The sequence below is a fragment of the Cnephaeus nilssonii genome (assembly GCF_951640355.1).
Source record: "Cnephaeus nilssonii genome assembly, chromosome: 9".
Taxonomy (NCBI): domain Eukaryota; kingdom Metazoa; phylum Chordata; class Mammalia; order Chiroptera; family Vespertilionidae; genus Cnephaeus; species Cnephaeus nilssonii.
The window spans coordinates 75,589,624-75,616,319 of record NC_137080.1 but is presented as its reverse complement, the minus strand read 5'-3'; the positions used below and the strand labels follow the sequence as shown (position 1 = coordinate 75,616,319).

Genomic DNA, 26,696 nt, shown 5'->3' with positions numbered 1-26,696 from the left:
GCAAAAGCAGATCTCAAATGCCTGACTTCTCTTTTCAGATTCTCAAATTCTCCTGATCTTGCCCTCAAATTCTTCATTCTTATTAACTCACCGATGTTTTTAATAAAATTTTTTCCAACATTTTGCTCAACTTTGTTATTACCTATTATGGCAGGATTGCTCTGAGTTTCTCAGCCACCATTCTCAAAGGTGGAAATTCATATAAGGACTTTACACTTATTCCATCTTGCTGGAATGCTTTATATCTCGATACCCACATAGCCAACTTTCTCACCTCCTTTAAATCTTTGCTCAAATGTCACCTTCTCTGGATTGATTATCCTATTTAAAATTGTAAGCCATCAGTGCTCTTGACTTCCTTATTTTCAGTGGTGATATATGTGTGTGTGTGTGTTTGGCAGAAGCAAAGAAGGTTTGCTTTGGAAGAATGTGCTATCCTAGGCTTCAAATTATTTCTACTCTTCTTTTTTTATTGAGTTTGACACCTCCTAACATATGTTGTGATTTACTAATTTATAATTTTATTGTTTATTTTATCTCCTGCTGAAATGTAAGCTCCCAAGAGCAGGGCATCTTTGTCTCTTGTATTCATGGATACGTCTGAAGTGTGCAGAACAGTTTCTGGCATACAGTAGATACATACTGATATTTGTTGAATTGATAAATGAATTAAATAGCCAATTGATATCAGAAGTTGGAAAATGAGCCTGCAAGAGAAAAATTCATGTTTACCAGGGAGTATTGAATGCCCAATTGAAATTGAATATCACTACTGATATTTATAATGACATCAATTAGCTGATTGAGAGAGTTTCCAGTAAGATTTTGTTTCTCTGGTACAAGTTTAGAGAAAATGGTTAATGAGGTCCATCCATGAGGGATTCAAAGGAGAGAGAGAGGCAAGAGAGATATAAAACGACAATGTATGTAAGTTCAGAGGTACTGAAGCTTGAATGGAATTGGTAAGGGTTAGTGATTTTGAAGTCTCAGTGAAGCTGAGGCTGAAGAAATGTTGCATTAGAGATATTTGAGAAATCGAGAAGGTGGCTAGGAGGTAGAGTTCTGAAAATAGGATGTTAGAAATTGAAATTTTAGAAGATTCTCATTTTATTTGTTAAGGCAAAGTATAGGAATGGTCCTAGAAATGAAAGGTTGAAATGGAGTGGATGAGAATATCTTTGGAGCATGAAGAATTAAGAGTGCAGAGACTTCTACGTGAATTTTGAAGTAACAAAAATCATGTAAGGAACTATTATGATTCATGAATAAACATCACCAATAAACTAGGGAAAATTAACCAGAAAGCCCATAGATAACAGTAATGAAAAGGATAATAAAATGATGTAGTTTAATGAAATGATTTTCAAAGGTACAGAGGGTTTTATATAGAAAAAAAGGGAGTAATGATTAGGAAGTCTTAATAAGAAAAAACAGGTGAACACTTATCCCAGAGGTTTAATCTTTTAAGACTATTTTATTGATTACTTTAGTATTATACTTATTTTTATTTTCATACAGACACCTACAACTCTTCCGAGATCAGCTGGTCGAGAAACCAAATATGTAAGTCCCTTCATAATTATACATTCTGCTTTTTAAATGGGTGCTTATATAGGCTTTGGAGGCAACTCAATTATACAATCATTTACATTGAATTGGTTGATTTTTTTCATAAGTAGAAAGGGGTAGGATGGTATGATTGACTCAGATGTGGAAAATCAGGTTAATTCAGGTAAATTCATTGAGTAAGTTCCTTTTTAAGGGAGGTCTATATTTTGTCTAAGTAAAGCAGAACTTCAACACCTGCTTTCTGTCTTTCTAATATCAAAGCTTAGATGGCATTCTCATTTCTGTACTGGTTTATTGTGGTTATTATACAATAGTCAACTCATATAATTGAAACATTGATTTGTTCATTTCCAGTAAGAATGCTAGTTTAGTTGATTCAATTAATTATGGGGATACCCTTGATTCAAATAATTATGGGGATCTGGTTCTGAATGACCTAGATACACACACACATGGCCTCACCCCATTCCTACTCTTTATTCACCTAATAATAGATCACAGTAGAAACAAGATTGTTTCCTAATAAGTGTTTTAAGTTTAATGTAAATCATTAAATTATTTATTTTGTTATACACAATATTTGCTAAAATGCAGTTTTCATGATCATGAGTAAATAGTTATTAAATTTATATTTTGTGACCTATTTTTTCTGCAATTGGAAAATTTCTGCTTTCATTTAAATCTCTATAATGCAAATAATAAGCTGGGTGAAGTTACTGAATTTTATCACATTCAGGAAATGATGTTTAGACATGTGTAGGAACACTCTTAGAGCATTTTCTAGAAGTTTGCACTGTTATTTTTTTGTTATTATTGGAAGCCATTTGGAGTAATACCTAAAAGACTGGAGGCATTTAGTAGGCTATACTCAAGTTTCCATTTATAGAGTTGCTGCTTGGTAACTGTTTGATGCCAGAAAATCACTTAAGCTCTTACTTTTATCATAAATAATATTTGGATACTAATAACCTTATTTGGTTGGTGTAAGGCTTAGGTTGGTTAATGTATGAAAAGCCCCTACAAAAGCTGATACCTCCTCCCACCCCTCCTAACCCTGAGGGTGGATATTTTGACAGGAATTGGTATAATTCTGGAGGGGCTGCTTCAGTCTCCATAGTTAGTAGTGATTTCAAATTATTCTTTAATCAGTTATCAGCCTTAAAGTCAATTAACATTTGCCCCAAACTTTGTGAGAACATTTGAGTCACTTGAAGCTTACACTGAATTATCAAACTGACTTAATATAAACTAGAAAAAATATAAACTCTGACTCAAATAAGATTCTTGACTTTAATTAAAATTTTTTTTTTGAGTAAGAAGCTTTGCTTTGGACTTTCTCTTACAATATGACATTTGAATTGTTGTTTGTGACACCTCGAATATGTTCATGTCTTTTGATAGACTATAAGGGATGATTTTCTGGTGAAAGGTAAAAACCAACTCATTGATGTCACACTTGTAAATATTTGGTTGCAATTATTATATTTACTAAGTGATGTCTGAATCTGAGAAGTCTCTGGACTGTAACATTTCAATATTTACCATCTCTCTTCAAAACTTTGAGGAAAGTAGGCATCTTTCTTATATACCTGCTTGGGACTCAATGTGTCATTGACTTTGTAGAGATTCTTAGATTAGACTCAAGCAGGGGTCACACAAGTTAACAACTCCTGCACCACAGAGGAAAAAAGGGAAGACAAATTAGATCCAGAAAAAAAATTGTTATACTTGAGACTATCCTGAACAGATTAGCACAGACTATTCAAAACCCCTATTTCTGGGTGCTCTTTAAACGTATAATATATAGTCTCTAAATCATGACTGATAGAAACTCTAGTCAGTATTTTCATAAATAATATTGGGATAATGAAAACCTTATTTGGTTTATGTAAGCCTTAGGTTGGTTAATTATGAAAAGCCCTTAATGGAGTTCTGACACACAGGAATTACTTAATAATAGCACCAATACTCATTTGTCCAATTTTGTTCATTGATTTGACAAATATTTATTGTGTGTCTGCCATACCCCAGTACTCACTGGAGATTCACTGGGATGAGAGATGAACAAGGGCCCCATTTCTGAAGCATAGAGGAAGACAGTAAACAATTAAAAGAGTCGATGAGCAAGATACTTTCTTATTGAAATTAGAGGAGAGCTAGCCAGAGAACTGGTCAATGTTAAAACAAATTTATAAAGTTGCTAGTTTTCAGTGTATCAGTATGTCCATTGGATTTTCAAATTTCCGTGGATGATTATAAATAGTTTAACTAAATAATGACAAATTGTATGACTAATTCCTAATTAGGGGGCCTTTGGTGAAAGGCTGTCTTTTCTCCATTAAGAGAAGACAAGAAAGCCAATGCAAGAAAATTAGTTTTCTTTTCTTATTATTTATTGTACTCATTGTTCAATGTCCCATAGTGTTTTCTAGGGTGACCCAGAAGCATTAAAATCACCATCAAGTCAGAATAATTAAAAAGTCAAAGGTTTCTCTAATTTATGGTGTACTTGACCCTTGTTATTTTAAAGTACCGTTGACCCTTGAACAACACACGTTTGAATGTGCAGGTCTATTTATATTTTAGTAAACAGTACAAGTGTAGTTTCTCTTCCTTATGATTTTTTAAATAACATTTTCTTATATCTGATTTACTTTATTGTAAAAATACAATATATAATACATATAATATATGAAATAAGTGTTAATTGACTGCTTAAGTTGTCTGAAAGGCTTCCAGTCAACAGTAAGCTATTACTAATTAAATTTGGGAGGAGTCAAAAGTTATATTTGGGTTTTTGGCGGAGTGGGAGGTCAGCATCCTTAACTCCTGCGTTGTTCAAGGTTTAACTGTGATTTAATTGAGGTTATCTTAAGTGTAATAGAATTTAAACTAGGCTAATGACATGTTGAATACCTTCCATTGGTCACTTTGTGGGATTGATTATATTAATTTATCATCAACATTTCACTGGATTATTATTAACAGGTGCCAAATTCAACAATAATAATAACTAATGTTTTAAATCTTACCTTTCTAATGAAGTTTAACTATCTCATTTAACGTTTCATCAATCTTATGAGGTGGATATTGTTATTACAAAATCTCCATTTTACAGAGGAAGGAACCAAGTGTCAGAAGTCACAATAGGCAAAACCAACCTAGGACTTATACATGTCAAAGCCCTTGACATTAATATTCGTGCAAACCTACAAAAGCTGGGAATAGTGTTAAATATTTTATCCACAAGTATTTATTGTCTGGGTCTAAGTCAGGGGTCCTCAAACTTTTTAAACAGGGGGCCAGTTCACTGTCCCTCAGACCGTTGGAGGGCCGGACTATAGTTTAAAAAAACTATGAACAAATTCCTATGCACACTGCACATATCTTATTTTGAAGTAAAAAAACAAAATGGCAAAAACACCCGCATGAGGCCCGCGGGCCGTAGTTTGAGGACGCTTGGTCTAAGTTGTTCATGCCCAATAACCATTAGTCAAACTTTGAATAAATTATTTCATATTTGGTGATATCTGATAATATTTTACTAAATTTCTAGTGTTTTAAATCACTTGCTTATATGTAAATTAACTCATAATTTATCAGGTAATTTATGAGTGATTATTTCTCATGACACTCACTTTTAAAAAGTTTCTTTCCCTCTATGTAAATGAATGAAATTTTCTATTTAAATTTATATTTCATTCTGTTTTAATTCTATCATCTTTCGAGGTAAATGTCATTTTTTTCCTTCGCATTACACTTAACCTTTGTAGATGTTTATTTTTTTTATTAACTAATACCAATGAGCAAGTTTAAATTCATTTCAGTCATATAATTCAAAATCATAGTATACTATTAATAAAGAGCAACCTCAGAAAATAGGGCAAGTATTTGGACCTATGACTAACTTATCAAAAAAACCCTTAGTTGAAATCACATTCTATTGATAATAGCTTATATTATAAACTGTCTACACTTCACGGATTACTTTTTAATGTCAGAGAAATAACAGAATATTGAATATTATATAGTGTACAGGTAAAATCTCATTTTAATGAGCTTGAGGGACAGAAAATGTCATTACAATTTCATACATACTGCTTTCAAAATATCACAATATATTAAAAAGTGTCAAACTTTATTAAAAACATTCCCCACTATATATACAGATATTCATATAAAGGTCATCATCTCAATTTAGCCAGCTCACAAACTCCCCTTGCTGCTATACTTGGAAATGTTGCTAGGCTGGAGTGTTTCAGAGGTGATGCGCACTAATGTAGTCATGGATTTCAGGCTGAGGTGACTTAAATCCAATCCACTTAAATCCAGGTGTGGGTTCAAATATGTTTCCATCAGATGTAAGCAGAGATTATATGAGTTACAGAAATAGTTGTAAACAATTTAAGCAAGAAATTACACTCTACTGATCAGTCTTATTTCTTTTCTTTATGTTTAGAAATATTTCTATGGTATGCTCATGTGAAAGAGGATGAGGAGGAAATGGAAGATAATTATCTGGGTTCTACTAGTGAGGAGGGAAATAAAGGATTTAATGAGGCAATTTTATGCCTTGTATTCTTCTCATAATCATTTCAGACTTCTTCAGGCATGATGGGGCTATAATCTAGGCTATAGAATATAGCTCATGTGATTTTGTTTCACAGTGTGCCATTCTTATACTCATCTCTAATGCTGTTCTTCACAGTCAGTATTAACAGGAATAGATATGAGTGACTAAAAACAGGGTTGTTCAAATCCAATTTCTTTGAGTTCATTTTTAGGTACTTCAAATTGCTTCTCTACCTTAGTTTAGTTGACTGAGAGACAGTTGTTCCTATAGAGTAATCTCCTCCCTGTACTCATGGATCCAGTCTCAACTCACCAAACAATATTTCCTCACTTTTTGAAAAATAATTGCTACAATTTTGATAGCAGAACTATAGCTACAACATTTAACAAACATAATTAACCTGTATTAGGCAAGCAAAAGGAAGCTTCTCAAAAGGTTTAACATGATTGGGTTGGTTGAAAGACTGGCTTGTATTCATAATGATACACATAAGCCAATATTTTTTCTTTGGTAAATGACCTGCAGTGGCTTTATAGATATTTACTCCACCCCAAGGTTCACACTGAACTCTGTCCTTACTCTGGGAAGTTTCTTGTAATACTGATATAAAGTCTGTTATATTAGATGAAATAAAAATGTACTGGGGCTATCTAAAGTCTTTAATTATTATGTCATGATCCCCAGTGAAGGAATTTTGGGGACTGGATACAAAGTTATTTGGGTTTTCCCTAATTTAATTAATACGTTTTCTTGAGCATTTTATCTTTTTTCTCTAATAGTTTGATATTATTTAACACAATGTACTGATAAATGTTAGTAAAGTAGTTAACTTGTGCAAATAGTTTATTTTAAACTAGTGGTCTGGTGTATGAAATCCTGCACATTAAAAGGTAATTAATTAGAGGAAATATTTTAATATTGCTATTTGCCCTTTCTCTATAATAGAAGTGTCAGAGATGAAAGAAAATTAGTAAAATGTATATGAAAATCTCCCTCCTGTCAGGGTCTGGGGCGCACCGTGCCACCTAGAGTCAAGTCCTTGCCCACCACTCACACATGCTTTGAAAATGCAGGAGACTCAGACCAGTCCAGCCCCACCCCCATTGGGTGAGACCCAGCCCCAGCCCTGGCCAGCCCCACCTCCATCAAGCCCCTCTGGGCGGGGGGCTTAGCCTCAGGTCCCCCAGCCTGGCACTGGGCTGAGGGCACAGCCTCACGTCCCCAGGGGGCATGGCCTGAGGTCTCCTGGCCCAGTGCCCAGGTTGGGGGCATGGCCTAAGGTCCCCCATCAAGCCCCGCCAGGCGGGGAGCACGGCCTGAAGTCCCTGTTAAGCCCCACAGGGCAGGGGGCGCAGCCTGAGAGCCGTCGCCCCGGCCAGGTGTCACGCAGCCTCAGGTCCCTGCTGTTCGGTCATGACATTATGGCGTCCCAGCTAACTTGTATATTCCTCTGTTATATAGATAGATGTGTAACTTCTTCTTTCCTTTATTACAGAGGTACAAATTTAACTGGTTTGTTTTAGTCAAGATGCATTTAATTCAGCATATTTCACAGTAGATACTATTTAACTTAGGAAATTCATAGAGAATTCCCTCACATTATTGCAATAATGTAAAATTAACTAAAGAGTAAAAACTAAGATTTCAAAAGAAGTCATTATTACTCATGTTAAAAATGAAACTCTAGGTGAACAGAAAAAACACTGGTGCCAGAGGAAATAGGATTCTTCCATGGTATCACAGGAAGTGCATTTCAGGGCTACACACATAGGAGGATTTGAGGTGTAGTAGCAAGATTTATTACAGCAAAAACAAAGGACTGCCCCCCAGGTACACCAGGCCCGATACCTCATCTACAACCAGGTGTTTAGTAAGGGGTTTACCTATGAAAACAGAAGAAGAAACAAAGTTTAGTGATCAGAGCAAATTATAAACCCTTTTCTGAGTCTGTAAGGCTGTCAGCTGAGAAGGATTTTAGATGCAAGGCTTTTGCTGGAATGAAAGCAAGCAGCTGCAATCTGATAAATCCTCCTTGGCTGCAGTTTGAACATCCCTGGTGATGTCATCAGGCGATCAGGTTAATTCTGTGTGGCGGACACAGCCTTAGAAAAAAGTTCTCAGTAATTCCAAGTCAAAGGATGGGAGAGAAAGGAGACATGAGTTTGGAGGGTTGAAGAAAACTAGGAGAATTCAGGATTCAGTTCAGTTTACAGGTGACAAATAAAACTTTGAAGACCTTTAACTGAATTGGAGTGTAATATCCACAACTGGGCATTATGATTTTTTTTGTTGAAACATAATTTCTCCCCCGGAAATCATCCTCATTTTTATTAAAGAGCCAAATTAAGACCAATTTATTTAGTATATTAACTCCAGTTTCAGTTTTCCCTGGTTATTTGCATAAACAGTGAGAATAGCAATTGATCACATAGGCTCTTTTAAATCTGCTTTTCTGGAACCTCATAAGGCATCTCTAGAATGAGCTTTGATTAGCCTCTTAGGGCAATGAAGCCAAGCCACACAGTTGCTATCAGGTTTTGCCTACTATACCTATAGGTTTCCTGGGATGCCTCTAACTGGCCAAACCTCTCATTGCACAGTTTATATTGTGGCTAGACCTTGTTGCAAAAGAAGATTAGGGACTGAGGGTGAAGTTTTGAGTATGCACCCCAAAAGGGATCTCTCTAGGCACTGTGGATGGAGGTGGTATTGCCCATTGTCTCCAGGGAGAGAGATTTCCTTCCTTGTAAATTAGCATGAGTGTCCTCAACACTCCCAAGCCCTGCAACACACTACCAAAACCCCAGGATGATGTGCTACCCGTTTCTGGCCTTGGTGTCTCAAGACCCATGGCTTGCCGCCCCCTCCGACAGAGGTGAAGGTTTTCCAGAAGATTGCAATATGGTTTATGTCCGGGTATGGAGTGTTACCCCATCTTCTGAGGGCAGCCTTACCAATAGTCACAGTGATGATCAAGTATTGCTTAATTGGATTCACTCTGCTCAGTCGGGTGGCTTTGGCTCTACCTGGACTATAAGTATGGCCCATTTCCTCAAGTGAGGCTTTTCTGCTTGATGGCCTTTAGCCTTATCTGGCCTTACCTGAGGTCCCACCCTCATGTCTGTCTGTGTGAGGGGTGCCTAGTACCTCCACTGCCTTGGGTAGAAACACGTTCTATAACTCTAGTAGTCTGGCCTCTGACTTTCACATTCCCAGCAGCCCTGGTCCTTCAAGGGCCCTAGTAGGCAGAGGGCAGCCACCCTGAGAAGGGAAGGGGGGTTCCTGTTATGTCATCTCCAAGGCTCTCATGGAAAATTGGTTTTAAAAACCAGTGGACCCAGGAGGGATTAGAGAAGATCCCTGGTGTCCTACGTATATGGCCCTAGTTGGGCCAGACAGACAAGACAGCATTCACCCTCTGGTCCTAGGGGTGAATCTTGTCAGCCTTCTCTAAGAAGATGATAAATTGCTGGATATCCCCGTGTCTGAGAGAACATTGGAGTTGTTGGAAAGATTAACAAACGTTCAGTCAGTCTCAAGATTAGTTTCCTCTTGTGGAAGTTCTTTTAAAATCATTTTCCCAAATTGTTTAATATATACCTCCCCATTTTTGTAACTGCTTGCAAGTAAAGGCTTCCTATTTACTGTATACCAGCAGGAGCATTAATGAGGGCTGGGATCTGGGAATTTTTGGCCTTGGAGGCACAATTTCCCATGTTTAACTGCACAGTTCAGGGAACTTGGGACCCTGGGCTCACAGGGCCCCTGGGGTACAAAGGAGCAGCAGCAGTTGTAACAGGAGCAGGGAACATGGCAATGAGCTGTGGGCCCCATTGCATAGGGGCCCAGGCTGCAGGGGAGCCACAGAGCCAAGGGAATGCTGTCTGGCCTTGGGGCCGTGGGGAGGGAGCGGAGAGAAGGAGGGGAGTTTCTGATCTGAAGCTGGAATGGGTAGGCAGCAAAGCAGCAGGGCTGAGAATGGAACAAAGAATCTGGGAGTATACACAGGCAGCAGCAGAGGGAGGACAGATGAATGAAGAAAAGACTTTTGAGGACAAGGGAGGTGAGGTCCTAGCTCTCTTTGCACAAACCACAACTCCTCCTTGTCCCTTCATGGTATCCAGTCATTACTGTTGGGCAATTAAAGGCATCCCAGGAAACTTACAGGTATAGTAGGCAAAACCTGATAGCAACTGTGTGGCTTGGCTTCTTTGCCCTATGAGGCTAATTAAAGCTCATTCTTGAGATTCCTTATGAGATTCCAGAGAAGCAGATTTAAAAGAGCCTATGTGATCAATTGCTATTCTTACTGTGTTTATGCAAATAACCAGGGCAAATTGAAAACTGGACTTAATGTACTAAATAAATTGGTCCTTGGAAAACAGCATGAGTGTGGTGTGTAGGGGATGGCGCTGCTGGACAAGTTTTGTATCCTAGAGGTGCCAAATTTGACATGAAGGTGAAAAAGGCATGGTTCAAAAATGAGAAGGAGAATTTTAGCCACTATAGGTCTGATGAAAGGTAAGAACTGGGTGGTACAGGGAGGGACTAACTTCACAGTGTCCTAGATTAAGTTGGAGGAAGGGCATCCCTGGACGAAGGTGGGTCACACTTTTTTGAAGCCCTTCTTGTTTATCATACTCAATTCAAATTAGGCTAAGGGTAACCTTCTAAGCTCTTCTTTTTTTTTTTTTTTTAATAAATATATTTTATTGATTTTTTACAGAGAGGAAGGGAGAGAAGGTTAGAAACATCGATGAGAGAGAAACATCGATCAGCTGCCTCCTGCATGCCCCCCACTGGGGATGTGCCCGCAACCAAGGTACATGCCCTTGACCGGAATCGAACCTGGGACCCTTCAGTCCTCAGGCCGACGCTCTATCCACTGAGCCAAACCAGTTAGGGCTAAGCTCTTCTTCTTGAAGCAGCCCTTTTTTTCTCTGCACTTCTTGGGCAGGAAAGGGAAAGCAGCCAGTCTGTTGCCAGGGGAAATAGGATTCTTCGACAGTGTCACAGAAAATGCATTTCAGGGATGCATGCATAGGAGGATTTGAGGTATACTGGCAAGATTTATTGGAGCAAAAACAAACGAAGGGCTTAGGCAACATCTCATTCACGCTCAGCTCCATCTCACTGTGGAAGAAGTCCAGCTTCTGGGGCCCCAGGCCCGTACTTGTCCCCACCAAGCCCAGGATGAGGGCCAGGACCCAGAGCTACCATGCCATGAACCTGGCATTCAAGGCTCCAGTAGTCCAGCACCATCTCTGCTCCTGCCCAGCTCATGATCGGTGCCGTGCTTCACAGCTGCTGAAGAGAGAGAGTGAGAAAAAGGGTGCCACCAAGACAGACCTTTGTTAAACGTTGATTACATATCTTTGGGCTTGGGAGGGAGAGGCTTTCTGTCAAACTAGTCTCTTTCCTGGATCTTCCCAGAGCTATGCTGGTACCTCTCTCCCCCCTCCCCCATCCAATTCCTTTCTGAGATCTTTGGGGGTGTTTCTTGCCCTTATCCTAATCCATTCTTTTCCCCAGGCTTTTCTCTTCACCTTTATGGTTGCCATTTTTGCTCCTATTGTGCAGGCCTCATAGTAAAAGAACCTCCCACAGTGCCATCTTGGCTTCTACTGCCCAAGCCTCAACAGAGGAATTTCCCCCTCACTATTTATCTCTCCCTGCTTAGTGGGGGTGGGCGTGGGGGCAGGGAGAAGCCCATTGTTCCCCGAGGAGATTGGAAAGCTGGTCCTTCCTGCCTATTTAAGGATTGGAGTGTGTTTGGTGGAGGGTGCGGCTCTTTTCTGGAGTGTCTGTGAAGCTTCCCCTTCCTAGTTAATCCACTTAAATGTCTGGCTCGCTTTGTTTTTACTAATATCTAACTAGCTGCCTACTGTAAGAACATGGTCATGTACAGTCTGAAAGGCAGTTTTCTGCAGCAATGACTAAGCATAAACCTCAGTGCACACTTACCTGGTCTTCAGCAGTTAGAGACAGGGGCACTTAGCCAAGACAGCCTGCTGCCAGGTATGGCAGCCAGCGGTGACAGTCCTGAAGAATGGCATGACACAAAAAGCAGAAAACACACAAGGACCACAGGTGCCTCATTGTTATGTTTGGTGATTCACACGCCTATTCGGTATACGTGGCAATATTGTAAGAACCACCAAGTTTTCAATGTTCAGTATGTTTCATCTCTCAGAGTGGAAAAGCCACATGGACACATTTATAATAAACCCTGACAAATGTTTGCCATTTTTTAAAAGAATAGAAATATTTAGGAACACAACTTGATTATATTTTAGCTAAGTATATTTATAATTATGCACCTGTAGGTTGACTATGTCCCACGAAAGGTGAAGGCTTAGCTGATGTCGGAGCTCAGCCTCCCATTTAAATGCAGTGATGCTTGTTAAAATGTAACTGTTAAAATATGCCTATGTAACCCAGCCTAAAAGAGAGAAAGGTAAACCTCCGAGTGCCAGAAATGAAGGGCAGCTCCAGGCAAAAGGATCACAGAAAAGAAGAAGCTAAAGCTTGATGGAGCAGAAGTACCTCAGAACCTAGGTGCTGGCAGCCAGGAGTTTAGATTTTAACTTTCAGTACATAACAAGTCTAAGCCCTGTAAAGGAATTCTTTGTGGACATCTGTGATGGCAGAAATCAGGCCCCGGTGGGAAGGGACAAACCAAACGCATCGGAGGTTCAGAAAACGACTGTTTATTGGCACCGATGCTGGCTCAAGGGGGTCCTCTCCAGAGGCTGAGCTCCGAGCAAAGCCAGGTTTGGCCTTATATATCTCCCTAGGCTCTTTTGTCTCCCATATATGGTACATATACACATTTTAGACATCCTTTCTAGTTATGTGCTAAGCTTCCAGGTATTTCACAGGCCTTCCACATCCCTTGCAGTTTGCACTGAGGGCCTGTTGCCGAGGCTACAGAGGGAGGACTGGGTTTCTTATTTGCGCCTCGGGGAAAGTTCATGGACCACAGGCAGAGAGTGCTGCGCACAGGAGGGCTGACCTCCCCTGCTTCCCACTGTCAATTCGCCAAGAAGCCAGCAAGATTATGGGAGCTGAGGCGTAGTTATGGTGGTGCGAGCAGAGAGGGGGTTTGCCGTTTCACATGCAGGAGTCTAGTAGGCCATGTGGTACATAAAAAGGAAACAGAACAAAGATAAATCCACCTATTGTCTTTACCTTGCACTCTTGGGTAGTAAAATAGATATCCATAAGAAAGTAGGTCCTAAGCCTGTGAAATTTAAGATGTGGTGATATGTCACCCTTGATATTTAGAAATATCAGGGTGGTAAAATACAATGGAAACAGATCCAGAGCAAGTAAAATTCAACAAGGGTAAATTTGAAATATATTGTAGAGATAGTTTTCCAACTCAGGGTTTCTCGGACATCTTCAGAAATCATCACTAGTTACCCTGACTAAAGATGGACTTAAAAAAAAAAAAGCCATAAAATGAGTATAGATTATCATGGGGAAGTAGCATAAGAGAGAGAGAGAGAGAGAGAGAGAGAGAGAGAGAGAGAGAGAGAGAGACTGACTCAGCAGATACAAGAAATAGGAGATTTAGCAATGCAGGTCTATAGAAAAATCTGAAAAGAATTAACAAATGTATTAAAACTATTAAAACAGTTAATAGGAGTTATAGTTACCATAAAACATATTTGAAAAAGAACCAAATAGAACTTCTGCTAGTTAAAAATAAATTCATTAAATAAAAGTTCAATTGTGTTAACATACTAGTATACAGTTGAAGAAAAATTAACTGTTGATCTTATATATGGAAACCATGCAGAATGCAGCATCATGATATAAAAGTATATGAAAGGGAATCTTATAAAAATGGATGCTGGATTGAGAAGATCCAACATATATTTCATAGAAGCTCCATAAGATGAGATTAGATATAATTGAAGAAAGGTAATAATTGAAGAGGTATTCGTAGAGGATTTTCCAGAATTGAAGAAAGATAGGCACACTCAAAATAAATAAACTAAGTCCCCCAAAAAGATACATAAAAATAAACTCACCCGCAGACACATCTTAGTGAAATTACAGAATGTCAGAGAGAAAAATCTGAAATGCTAAACAAATGTGAAGACAGCTGATCTGCCATGTCATGACATTTAGATTGACAGCAGTAACAGAAGCCAGAGACAGTGAGATAGCACCATGAAGATGCTGTGGGACAATGACTATTACCCCGGAATTCTATGTCCAGTGGAATTCTCATTCAACAATGAGAACAAAATTAAAATATTTTCAAAGTCCAGGACAGTAAGGCCTGAAAAAACTCCCAAAGCATTTACTTCAGTAAGAACGAAACTAAATCCACACTAGAGTGAAATGCAGAAACAAAGGATAAGGAAATAATAATGACCTCCTCTTTAACTGAAAACAACTAAAAACCAAATAAAAACCAAATCACTTTATTTCACAAATCATGAAAACTCTGGGGTTACTTTTATATAAAGATTCTTAAAGAAAAATCTGATTTTGTTTCAATTTGCATAAATATATATAAATATACAACAATGCTATATTTAAGTAAAATGTTGAGTATGCAGAGAATGAAATATTATGTGACCTTGAAGAATTTTTTTAATCCTCACCCAAGGACATGCTTAGAGAGGGAGGGAGGAAGGGAGGGAGAGAGAGAGAGAGAGAGAGGAGAGAGAGAGAGAGAGAGAGAGAGAGAGAGAGAGAGAGAAAGAAATGAGAAAAATCAATGCTAGAGAGAAACATTTTGTCTTCTATGTACTCCTCAACTGGGAATCAAACCCACAACTCAGGTATATGCCCTGCCCAGGAATCAAACTGGCAACCTTTTGGTGCACAGGATGATGCCCAACCAATTGAGCCACTCGGGCAAGCACCTTGAAGTATTTTTGATGTCTTGTGATAGTGCTTCTGTTAAGATGTTCAGGGAAATCAACATATAATACATCATATTCATTATTATGTGAGCTGAATAAAAATACACAGGAAAAATATTGTAAGGCAATGTACCAAAAATGCATTTTTGGTGGTAGAATATTTTTCTTTTAATTATATATTTTTTCAAAAATCTTACAATGGATATTACTTTAATAATAAAAGAACTTCAAAATACTTAGTAACATAGATATATTATTTTAGTAAATTATGAATTTTGCTAAATAAACACCATGTTTATATTTTGCAGGCAAACCTCTCTTCACCATCATCTACAGTATCTGAGAGTCAGCTGGTACGTATCCTCTTACTAAGTCATAGACCTAGTTTAGAAAATTCTGACCCTTCAAGACAACATTATTTGAGCAAAAGTGAACTGAGAATAAATTGACTTCATACAAGTTTATTTGCTTACTTTTCTAATAAAAGCTTTACTAATGCTCCATGGGAGTTGTTTTGTAAGCTACACACATACACAAACCTAGACACAGACCCTATTTGCCAATAACTTGCATTTAGTAGTGATATTAAAATAGAATTGGTGGGGGTCAGAAGCAAGCTATTGGAATTTAGAGGAGAGAGCTCACATCCTAATGGGAGAGATCAGAAGAGGGTTCAAGGAAAAGGTCACATTAGATAATGCAGGGTAGGCTCTGGACTTGAGGAAATGAGACTGGACTAGACCAGTGATGAGCAGTAGAAATATGGTGAAAATCATAATGCAGGCCACATACGTAATTTAAAATTTGTTGGTAGCCACATTTAAAAAGTAAAAAGAAACAGATCATATTCAATATTATATTATTACTAGAGGCCTGATGCATGAAATTCATGCAAGAGTAGGCCTTAGCAGCCGAATGGCTGCCTGGATTTGTCCCTCACAGCCATGGCAGCTGCCTCCATTCTGCGGCTGCAGCCCCGGCTTTGTCCAGAAGGACGTCTGGTCTAATTAGCATATTATGTTTTTATTATTATAGATACGTTCAATTATATTATTATTATGTATCATATATAATATTCTATAACATGTATTATATATTATATTCAACAATGTGTTTTACTTAACTATAAATATCATTTTAACATATAATCAATACATATAAAATTGAAATGTTTTACATTACCTTTTTGGGACACTATTTTTGAGTCCTGTTTTACATTTAACTTTTACAGTCAATCAATTCAGACTAGCCACATTTCAAGGGTTCAACACAAGGACTAGTGACTGCTGTGTTGAGGGCACAGATTGAGACTCTAGAAGCTATTATTTATAGATAAATATTTATTAAATAGGAGAATTATTTTTTCATAGTAAATTGAAACTATGAAATAAGTTGACAATTAATGAAGATTTTCTTTATAATTTTAATTTTTATTGTTTATAACTGTAAATTCCTGAACAATAGGCACCTTCAGGAAGATTAATAAAAATTTCTAGAAAAACAGTTTAAGACATTAAGAAGACAAAATCACTGCTTAATACTGATTTTTCCCCCTTTAAAAAAATGTTTTAATGTCCTACATCCATGGCAATCAAGTCATCTTGTTATTATCATGTCACAATGACAACAATATTTTTATTTTGCCTAAAAAAAATCATAAAAGGGTATTTTTAACTCTTAAAGTAGCCTGGTTCAATCAAACCGCTGACTATGGTGGTGTATATATATATATATATATATATATCCTATATAATAAAAGCCTAATATGCTAAGTGTCTGGTCAACCGATCGGCTGTTCAACCAAACAAAGTGTAATATGCTAATGATATGCTAAGGCTGCTCAACTGCTCACTATTATGTGTACTAACCATCAAGGGGCAGACAGTTGACCGGTCGATCAGTTGCTATGACATGCACTGACCACCAGGAGGTAGACACTCTGACCAGTAGGTTAGCTTGCTGCTGAGGTCCGGCCAATCAGGACTGAGCAAGACAGGCTGGACATGCCCTGGAGCCCCCCATGGTCCCGTCCCAGCTGGCCAACCTCCTGCATCCCTCCCCAACCATGATCATGCACCAGTGGGGTCCCTCAGCCTGGACTGAACCCTCTAGCAATCTGGGACCCCTTGGGGGATGTCAGAGAGCTAGTTTGGGCCAATCCTAAGGGACCACATTAGTGCACGAATTAGTGCACAGGGCCTCTAATATAGACTAGAGGCCCAGTGCATGAAATTCGTGCACGGCGGGGGAGAAGGTAGTTCCCTCAGCCCAGCCTGCAACCTCTTGCAATCCAGGACCCTGCGGGATCTGGCCTAAACCAGCAGTTGGACATCCCTCTCACAATCCAGGACCACTGGCTCCTAACCACTCACTTGCCTGTCTGATCACCCCTAACTGCTCGCCTGTCTGCCTGCCTGCCTGCCTGATCACTGCTAACCACTTGCCTGCCTGTCTGATCACCCCTAACCACTCACCTGCCTGCCTGATCTCCCCTAACAGCCTCTGCCTCAGCCCCCACTGCAGCAGCTTCATCCAGAAGGACATCCAGAATGATGTACAGAAGGTCGTTTGGCTGTCCAGACTAATTAGCATATTACACTATATATTTATTTATTTATACACACACACACGTATATATACTAGAGGCCCAATGCACTAAAATTCGTGCACTGGAGGGGGTCCCTCAGTACAGGACCTCAGTGGATGTCCACCTGCCAGCTTAGGCCAGCTCCCTGGGGGATTGGGCCTAAGCTGGCAGTCAGACATCCCTCTGGCAGCCTGAGAGCCCTCAGGGGATGTCCAACTGTCAGCTTAAAACTGCCAAGGAGGCGGGAGAGGCTCCTGCCACCGCCGCTGTGCTCACAGCCATCAGCCTGGCTATACCAGAGCAGAGCTCCCCCTGTAGGAGTGTACTGACCACCAGGGAGTGCACTGACCACCTGCATTGAGCATCTCCCCCCTGGTGGTCAGTGCATGTCATAGCAACTGGTCATTCCTGGTTGTTCCGACATTAGGGTCAATTTGCATATTACCCTTTTATTATATAGAATATATATATATATATATATATTCACTAGAGGCCTGATGCATGAAATTTGTGCAAGGGTAGGCCCTCGCAGCCCTGGCTGCCTAGTGGCCCTGGCTGCTTGGTGGCCCTGCAGTCCCAACCCCCGCCCACTGGTCATTCTGGAAGGTCATTCTGCAGTCTGGTCTAATTAGCATATTAGCTCTTTATTATATAGGACTAGAGGCCCAGTGCATGAAATTGGTGCACAGGGGTGGGGGTGTTGTCCCTCAGCCCAGCCTGCACCCTCTCCCAATCCAGGACTGCTGGCTACCAACTGCTTGCCTGCCTGCCTGCCTGATTGCCCCTAACTGCTTCTGCCTGCCAGCCTGATCACCACCTTACCACTCCCCGGCCAGCCTGATTAATGCCTAACTGCTCCCCTGCTGGCCTGATTGCCCCTAACTGCCCCCACCCTGCTGGCCTGGTCACCCCTAACTGCCATCCCTTGCAAAGCCTGTCACCCCTAACTGCCTTCCATTGCCAGCCTGGTCACCCCTAACTGTCCTCCCCTGCAGGCCTGATAGCCTCCAACTACCCTCCCCTTCAGGCCTGGTCCCCCCCAAATGCCCTCCCCTACAGGCCTGGTCCCCCAAAACTGCTCCCCTGCAGGCCTGGATCCCCCCTAACTGCCCTCCCCTGCAGGCCTGATCACCCCCAACTGCCCTTCCTTGCAGGCCTGGTCCCTCCCAACTGCCCTGCCCTGCCAGCCATCCTGTGGCAGCCATCTTGTGTCCACATGGGGGCGGTCATCTTTGACCACATGGGGCGGCCATCTTGTGTGTTGGAGTGACAGTAAATTTGCATATTACTCTTTTATTAGGTAGGATATCCTATATAATAAAACCCTAATATGCAAATCGACCAAATGTCAGAACTACCAGTCGCTGTGATGCACATTGACCACCAATGGGCAAATACTCAGTGAAGTAGCTGAGGGAGCTGACCAGCAGTGGCAATCGGGGGGCGGGGGGGCAGGCAGGGCCATCCTGCAGGCAGTGCCAGGCTATAAGCCAAGGCAAATGCCAGCAGGGGACCCTGATCACCCTGCCTGCTGGTTGCCACCAGGAATCGGCCCTTATCGCCAGCCAGGCTTAGGCACCCTACTCTATATATTAGGAACAGTCTCTTAGATTTAAAAATTAAAACCTGGCAAGGCTATTCTAACACTGAAAAAACAGGATGATGCAGCGATGACATGCATGGACTCTGGCTTGCACATTTTGTGATCAGCCCTGATTCTGACACTTATAACTGTGTGAGAAAGCCAATTACTTAACTTCTCTCTGTTCAGTTTTTCCACCCATAAGAAGGGGAAAATGGTACTACTGCCTCAGAAGGATTATGTTATGTACTACTTTTTATAATAAGGGCAAAAAATTGTAGCTGCCCATACAACAGCAAGATGCCTTTCACCCATATGAAAACTATGGTCACTGATGCATGCAGTGTCTCAGATTGCAAGAGGGATCAGGCCTAAACTGGCAGTCAGACATCTCCCGAGAGTGCAGGCCAGGCTGAATTTCATGCACCGGGCCTCATCCTATCTAATAAAAGAGTAATATGCAAATTAACCATCACTCCAACACAAAGATGGTGGCGCCCATAGCCACAAGATGGCGGCGCCCATTCCTCTCAGCCCCACTGGAGTCCTCCAGTCCCAGGGGCCAGCCCTGAGAGCAGGGCCTGCTTGGTCATCACTGCGGTGACCTGGGAGCAGCCAAGCAGGCCCTGCAGACAGCAGAGAACCACGGGGAACAGGCCTAAGCCATCAGTAGGACATCCCCTGAGGGCTCCTGGATTGGAGAGGGTGCAGGTCGGGCTGAGGGACCCCCCCCTGCCACTCCCCGTGCACGAATTTCGTGCACCTGGCCTCTAGTATATATATAATGTGTTTGCATGTGTGTGTGTGTAGTGTGTGTAATTTTAATGTCAATTGGTTTAGAATAGTGGCAGGTAGTATAATATAGTTGAAACTAGAGGCCCGGTGCATGAAATTCTTGCACTGGGGGGTGTCCCTCAGCCCAGCCTGCACCCTCTCCAATCTGGGACCCCTCAGGGGATGTCCGACTGCCTGTAGGATCGGACCTAAACCGGCAGTCAGATATCCCTCTCACAATCCAGGACTGCTGGCTCCCAACTGCTCGCCTGCCTGCCTGCCTGATTGCCCCTAACTGCTTCTGCCTGACAGCCTAATCACCCCCTAACCACTCCCCTGCCAGCATGATTGACGCCTAACTGCTCCCCTGCTGGCCTGATTGCCCCCAACTGCCCTCCCCTGCCAGCCTGGTTGCCCCTAACTGCCTTCCCCTGCAGGCTTGGTCACCCCCAACTGCCCTCCGCTGCCAGCCCAGTTGCCCCTAACTGCCCTCCCCTGCAGGCCTGGTCACCCTCAACTAGCCTCCCCTGCAGGCCTGATCCCCCCCAATTGCCCTCCCTTGCTGGCTTAGTCACCCCTAACTGCCCTCCCCTGCTGGCCTGGTCGACCCTAACTGTCCTTTCCTGCCAACCTGGTCACCCCTATGGCCCTCCCCTGCTGGCCTGATCACCCACAACTGCCCTCCCCTGCCAGCCATCTGTGGTGGCCATCTTGTGACCACATGGGGGTGGCCATCTTGTGTGAGGGTGTGACAGTCAATTTGCATATTGCCTCTTTATTATATTGGATAATGCTGGATTGGGACCAAAAAACCTACATTATACTTCCTGCTTTGACACTAACTACTGGACTAACAGAAGATAAGTCATGAATCTGTAAGTCTGTGCCTCAAACTCCTAATTGAGCAATGAGAGCATTCTATTACATACTTTCCAAGCCTTTCTAGTGCTGTGAGTCTATCATTACTAACACAGTGAAGTGAAGGAGTTGCCATGGAAACAAGCACTGCAATCATGTAATGAAGATGAACAGTTTTCCACTTTAGATATGGAAATATTACCACAACTAGTTTAATATTTCAAATAATAATAAACTTTTTTCTTGAGAGTAATGTTGAAAATCAATAATATTTATAATATTCTCATATATATTTATACTCAATAGAGTAAGAAATACACATTTTAGATATTGAATGGTTAAATATATATATTTAGTTATATACAAATATTTATTTTAGAGCTATATATATTATCAGACTGACTTATATATGAGATAGTTCTTGGCTTAATATTTTAAGAAACTATTTCAAAGAGGCAAATATACATAATGACTTCAGAAATGGTACATAGTAAAAACAACCCATTCTAGATATAATATATAAACATTTTCCTGCATAATAAAATAATTCCATAAATTTTTCATTGTGTTCTCTAGGGGAAAAACAAAAGCATTGCTTTGACTGACTGATGATAATTTCTTTGCATTTACTTTAGACTTTTTCTCTAAAGAGTTCACAGAATTTCTTAACTAAGATTTAAATTAAATTTTAATACCCAAATCCCCTAGAGATACAGATAGGTTTGTGAAGGGTTTGTTATCAAGTAAGCTTATCATGTAAAAAAAGAACATCTCCTGCATTGATATAATTATTCAGTACAATCACTTTGACTTCATTTCATGACATTAACCCTGGATTTAGATTACCTGAGAATAAAATAGATTAAAAATAATTGCATGGAGCGATGTTATATGACATTTGCTTTTAAAGGATTTATAATTTTTTTACTTTTAAGTAATATAATTTCTGAATAAAATTGTAATTGTATTCACTTTTATGAATGAATTTCCAATATTTTGCCATCATGAATTCTCTTCAGGATTAATCTTTGAATAAATTAAAAATTAAATAAGAATGCTTTTGAAAAACAAAACTATATATATATATATATATATATATATATATATATATATATATATATGTATATATGTATATACACACACATATAGATGCCATATAAGAGGTAGTTCTGATAATGCATATTGTTTTTTGTTTATACATGTATATACTTTGTTTATATATGTATATATATGTATGTGTAGCACAGAAAAACAAAATTTTGGGGATCTTGTGATAGATTATAATTAAAATTAAATAAATGATGTATGTTTTGTATACAATAAGTATTTAAACTTATTTGACTTCTGTTTTAATTGAGAAATGAAATAAACTGGTTGAAATGAAAATATATGATAAATTACTGTGGTAGCAAAAGCTTAATACAGAAGCCATTTTGCTTTTGAGGATTGGCTTTTTAAGAATATATTGCTTTTTCATAATTTTTTTCTTTTTAATTTGGCTAATGTATTTGCTTCTTTACATGGTCACTGTGCCAATTCAACATTGGAAAGGAAAAAAAATGACCTGACCCTTACTCTTAAAATATATTTACATCTTTATTCTGGAAGCCAAATTATTTAATTATGGGTTCAAGGAGAATAATTTGGGGGCCCTTATGAAATTAACTCACCAATCTGTGCCTCAATTTATCTTTGTTTCCATTAAACAATATCACAGTACATCAAAACTGGAAAGAAACTTAGAGATGACTGTATTGGAAATACCCATCTATAAAATAGAATTTGGTATAATTCCTCTGTCAACTTAAAGGAGTTATTTTAAGGCTCACGTATCATAACACATGATGTTGCCAATGTAGCCCTGTTCACACGGGAGGAGTTATTATTGTACACAAAAATCTCTAAAATATTACTCTGAGGTGATATGATTGGCCATTTTTACAGATAAATAGATTATCTAAGATCACAGTGCTAGTGGTCATCTTTGTTCTGTGTGACTTTCAAAGGGAATTGTGCATTTTAGATAATTGGAGGGGAATAAGAAAAGGTTGAAGAAGTTGGGAAACTGGGCTTCTATGAAAGTGTGACATTCATTGGACATTTGTGTGAGGTAGCATTTTAACATTGCCTGCAAAGATGTGATCACTTACAGAAGAGGAGAAGACTGGGTAGGGTCAATAGCGTGTTGAGATTTTGCACCTGTAAATGATGCTTCCCTAGAATAATAAACGGAGCAAAAGAAAGGAGGATCTAGGTTGAAACTTCACATGCTTTCCTAATTCCTGAGCTGAGTCATCACAATATTAACAGAGGCCAAAGGGATCTCTTTTCTCTGCATAAGAAAACAGGTTGGGCTCTACAAGATGGGGAAAATGCCAGTCTTCCTTGGAGGAAGGTAGGGGAGTGTGGTTTAGATGACATTGGGCTTTTGCTTTTGAAATTTCATGCCATTAAAAAAATGTTCATCGTTACTCATGATGGAATACTGAATCCAGAGAGTACAAAAAATAGATTTGAAAATGAAGTCACATGGCCATATACTGGCAAAAGCAAATGCAGTTTCCTGGAACACCACAAGAAGAGTGCTTAAACTTGGAGAAACTTTGTTCCCAGTTCAGAATGCCAGCTGATGTGTCCTGCTTTAGTGGTGCATGACTCATCCTTCTGAGGGCTCTTGAGTCTCTGTTGTTCAGAAAATGTGGCCCTGAAAGCTTTTGTGTAGAACTGATGTCTTCTTTAAGCTAAAAGGCAGTTTGTCCTTGACCAGTTCTTCCTTGACACAACATACTTAAATGCTGGCATTTATCATACACGCCTCCTCAGATTTGAGTCATGCCATTGTCTTTTCTCTAACCATTGAAATATTTCAATCCAGCCCATCTGTCTTGTGTACATTCTACAAAATGTTTCTTGAGCCATGGGATATGGCTTATAATTATTGAAATTTTATGTATGTTTATTTTTGTACAACTACCATAGTAATTATAAGTGTTTTTTTGAGGGGGAAAAACAAACAAACACATCAGGTAGATACTATTATGGATAGGTCATTTAGCATTAACACTGTATTATAAATGTGAAAATAGAAAAATAATTTTCTTTCAAATTCCTTTTATGCTGTTTTTTGTTTTTCTTTACCAAGTTCTGTCAAATATATTATCTCATTAGATTTTCACATCATTCAGTATGGCAGAAATTATTATTTTCATTATTCTGATGAAAAAAACTGAAGTACAGATATCTCTAATGCCTTGTCAACAGTCCCATGGCTAATGGGTGGTATAAAATCTGTTTTTGTCTTTTGTTGCCCGCCCCCAACCCCCTGCCAAGTCTTAAAATGTAGTGTTTTAAAATTTGAGATATTTCTTTGAGATATTTCTTAACCAAAAAATGGTTAAGAATTTGCTTCAAGCATATAATATTGTTTATTTTAAATAGTTAAAGCTAATGAACATTTATTAATTGAATGAGTAAATCAGCTATATAACTTAGAGAATAATGTTTTTGTCAACAATCTTGACTGGTAGAATGTGTCTTGGTTTCTATGTGCTTGTTGCCACAGTAACTGTTAAAAATATAAATAACGCCAGAAAATAAAGACAAGGCTGAAGCAGATGGTAAAAGAAACAATGATGACACTTTCAGAGACTCTTTGGATCTATTGAATTGGTAGAATTCCTAGCCATGCTCACAATATTTTCTATTTTCTGTGTTTTATTACACATCGTATTTCATCACAAGGATAAAAATAAGCCCTTAAAAACTGGGATCCTATTTTTAATTCTTTTGTTCCCTCATTACAATCACCTCAGAGCTTACTACTATAGTCAAAGGCAATTAAAAACTTTAGTACTAGTTGAAGTTACTAATTTAAGAAAGATGATGCTCTAAGAAGCCATTACTTAAAAATATTAGTAATGGACTTTCTAGGTCAATACTGGCAGTTTATTTTCAACTTTGTTCTCTAGCCAGAGGCAGTACCAACTTGTTGTCATAGAATTATGAGTACAAGTTCCACAGGGCAAAACAATCTCTTTTTACAGTGGCCTGAGTATCAATGTTGAAGTATAAGTGTATACTTGATGAGTTATAAACAGAAATGAATAGCAGACTCAAATCAGTGCCTCACAGGCCCTAGGGACTCCACGTACTCTATCTTTTGAACTTTTTCTCTTCTCCCTCAAGACTTCCAATAGAGTTAGATATAATCTCCTGAGTTCCACATTACTTTCAAATTCTCAAAAAAAGATGACAGTATTATCTTTTGGTTTCAAGTTTTATTACTTATTACCATAAACAAACAGGGGGCCAATTTTTTTTTTTAATTGGAAGGGTTAAACTTCCTAAAGAAGTGTTATCTGGCCTTAACTTCTTATTTTTTTTCTTTATTGATTAAGGTATTACATACTAGTATGTGTCCTTATCCCTCCATTGCCCACCTCCTCCCCGCTCATGCCCTCACTCCCCTATTGTTTGTGTCCATTGGTTTTGCTTATATGCAGGCATACAAGCCCTTTGGTTGATCTCTCCCCCTTACTCCCACCCTCCCCTGCCTTCCCTCTTAGGTTTGACTGTCTGATGAATGGTTCTCTGTCTCTGGATCTGTTTTTGTTCATCAGTTTGTTGTTCTTTATATTCCACAAATGAGTAAGATCATATGATATTTATCTTTCTCTGACTGACTTATTTTGCTGAGCATAATGCTCTCAAGGTCCATTCATGCTATTGCAAATGGTAGGAGTTCCTTCATTTTTACAGCAGCATAGTATTCCATTGTGTAGATGTACCACAGTTTTCTAATCCACTCATCTGCTGATGGGCACTTAGGCTGTTTCCAAATCTTAGCTATGGTAAATTGTGCTCCTATGAACATAGGAGTGCATATATCCTTTCTCATTGGTGTTTCTAGTTTCTTGGGATATATTCCTAGAAGTGGGATCACTGGGTCAAATGAGAGTTTCATTTTTAGTTTTTTGAGGAAACTCCATACTGTTCTCCATAGTGGCTGCACCAGTCTGCATTCCCACCAGCAGTGCACGAGAGTTCCTTTTTCTCTGCATCCTCTCTAGCACTTGTCTTTTGTTGACTTGATGATAGCCATTCTGACAGGTGTGAGACAGTAACTCATTGTCATTTGACTTCTTATATCCATCAGAGATGTTAAGTTCTGTCTTTTACTCTTATCTTTGAGGGTGGAGTCACTAACCCACTTTCCTTCTGGTCTTCTATTTGTGAAAGGCAGTGTGGATCCTCTATCCTGCGATAGAAGCGTGGATCTTCTATTTCCTCTTCCTGGGTTATGCTATAATCAAAAATTAAATTCAGGAAAAATAGTGGGAAACCCCAAGCTGGCAACCAACACTTCTTAAGGCCTCCATCTTGGGTTATAGCCAGTATACAGCCAGCTTTTGCCTGCCAATTAATTTATCCATTCCTCCAATATTTATTTAGTATCTCCTAAGTTTCAGACATGATTCTAGGTATTGGAGATACAAAAGTGAACAAAACAATGATATCTGTCCTCACAGAGCTTACATTCTAGTGGAGAAAGCAATACAATAAACATGAACTGGTGTTAGATTGTGATAAGTATAATTGAAAAATAATAAGGCAGATAAGAGAAGCAGGTGGGGATTACAATCCTGGAAAGGGAGAAAAGAATTCCGGACAAGCAAATGCAAACTCCCAAAGGAGGGACTGTCATAGTGTGTGCTCGAGTGGAGAGTGGAGGGGCGAGCGGGAAGTGGGAACAACGTCAAAGGCAAACTATGTCTAGTCTTCTTTTGCCTAGAGTCAACCTCCATGTCTAGGAAATACTGACTACTGAGTGGAAACAAGTTATAGTGCAGGAGAACATTAAGACTAAAA

General features: G+C 39.4%; 1 protein-coding gene across 1 annotated transcript in view; it reads left to right on the top strand.

Moving 5' to 3' along the window:
- MLIP (muscular LMNA interacting protein) overlaps nt 1–26,696 on the top strand; it is a gene marked incomplete at its 5' end in the record, with an annotated part of 249,001 nt that overhangs the window by 164,478 nt on the left and 57,827 nt on the right. The window contains 2 exons of the mRNA XM_079781369.1: nt 1,519–1,563; nt 15,336–15,380. Of these exons, the coding sequence (XP_079637495.1) occupies nt 1,519–1,563; nt 15,336–15,380 (90 nt within the window). The remainder of the gene's footprint in view (nt 1–1,518; nt 1,564–15,335; nt 15,381–26,696) is intronic.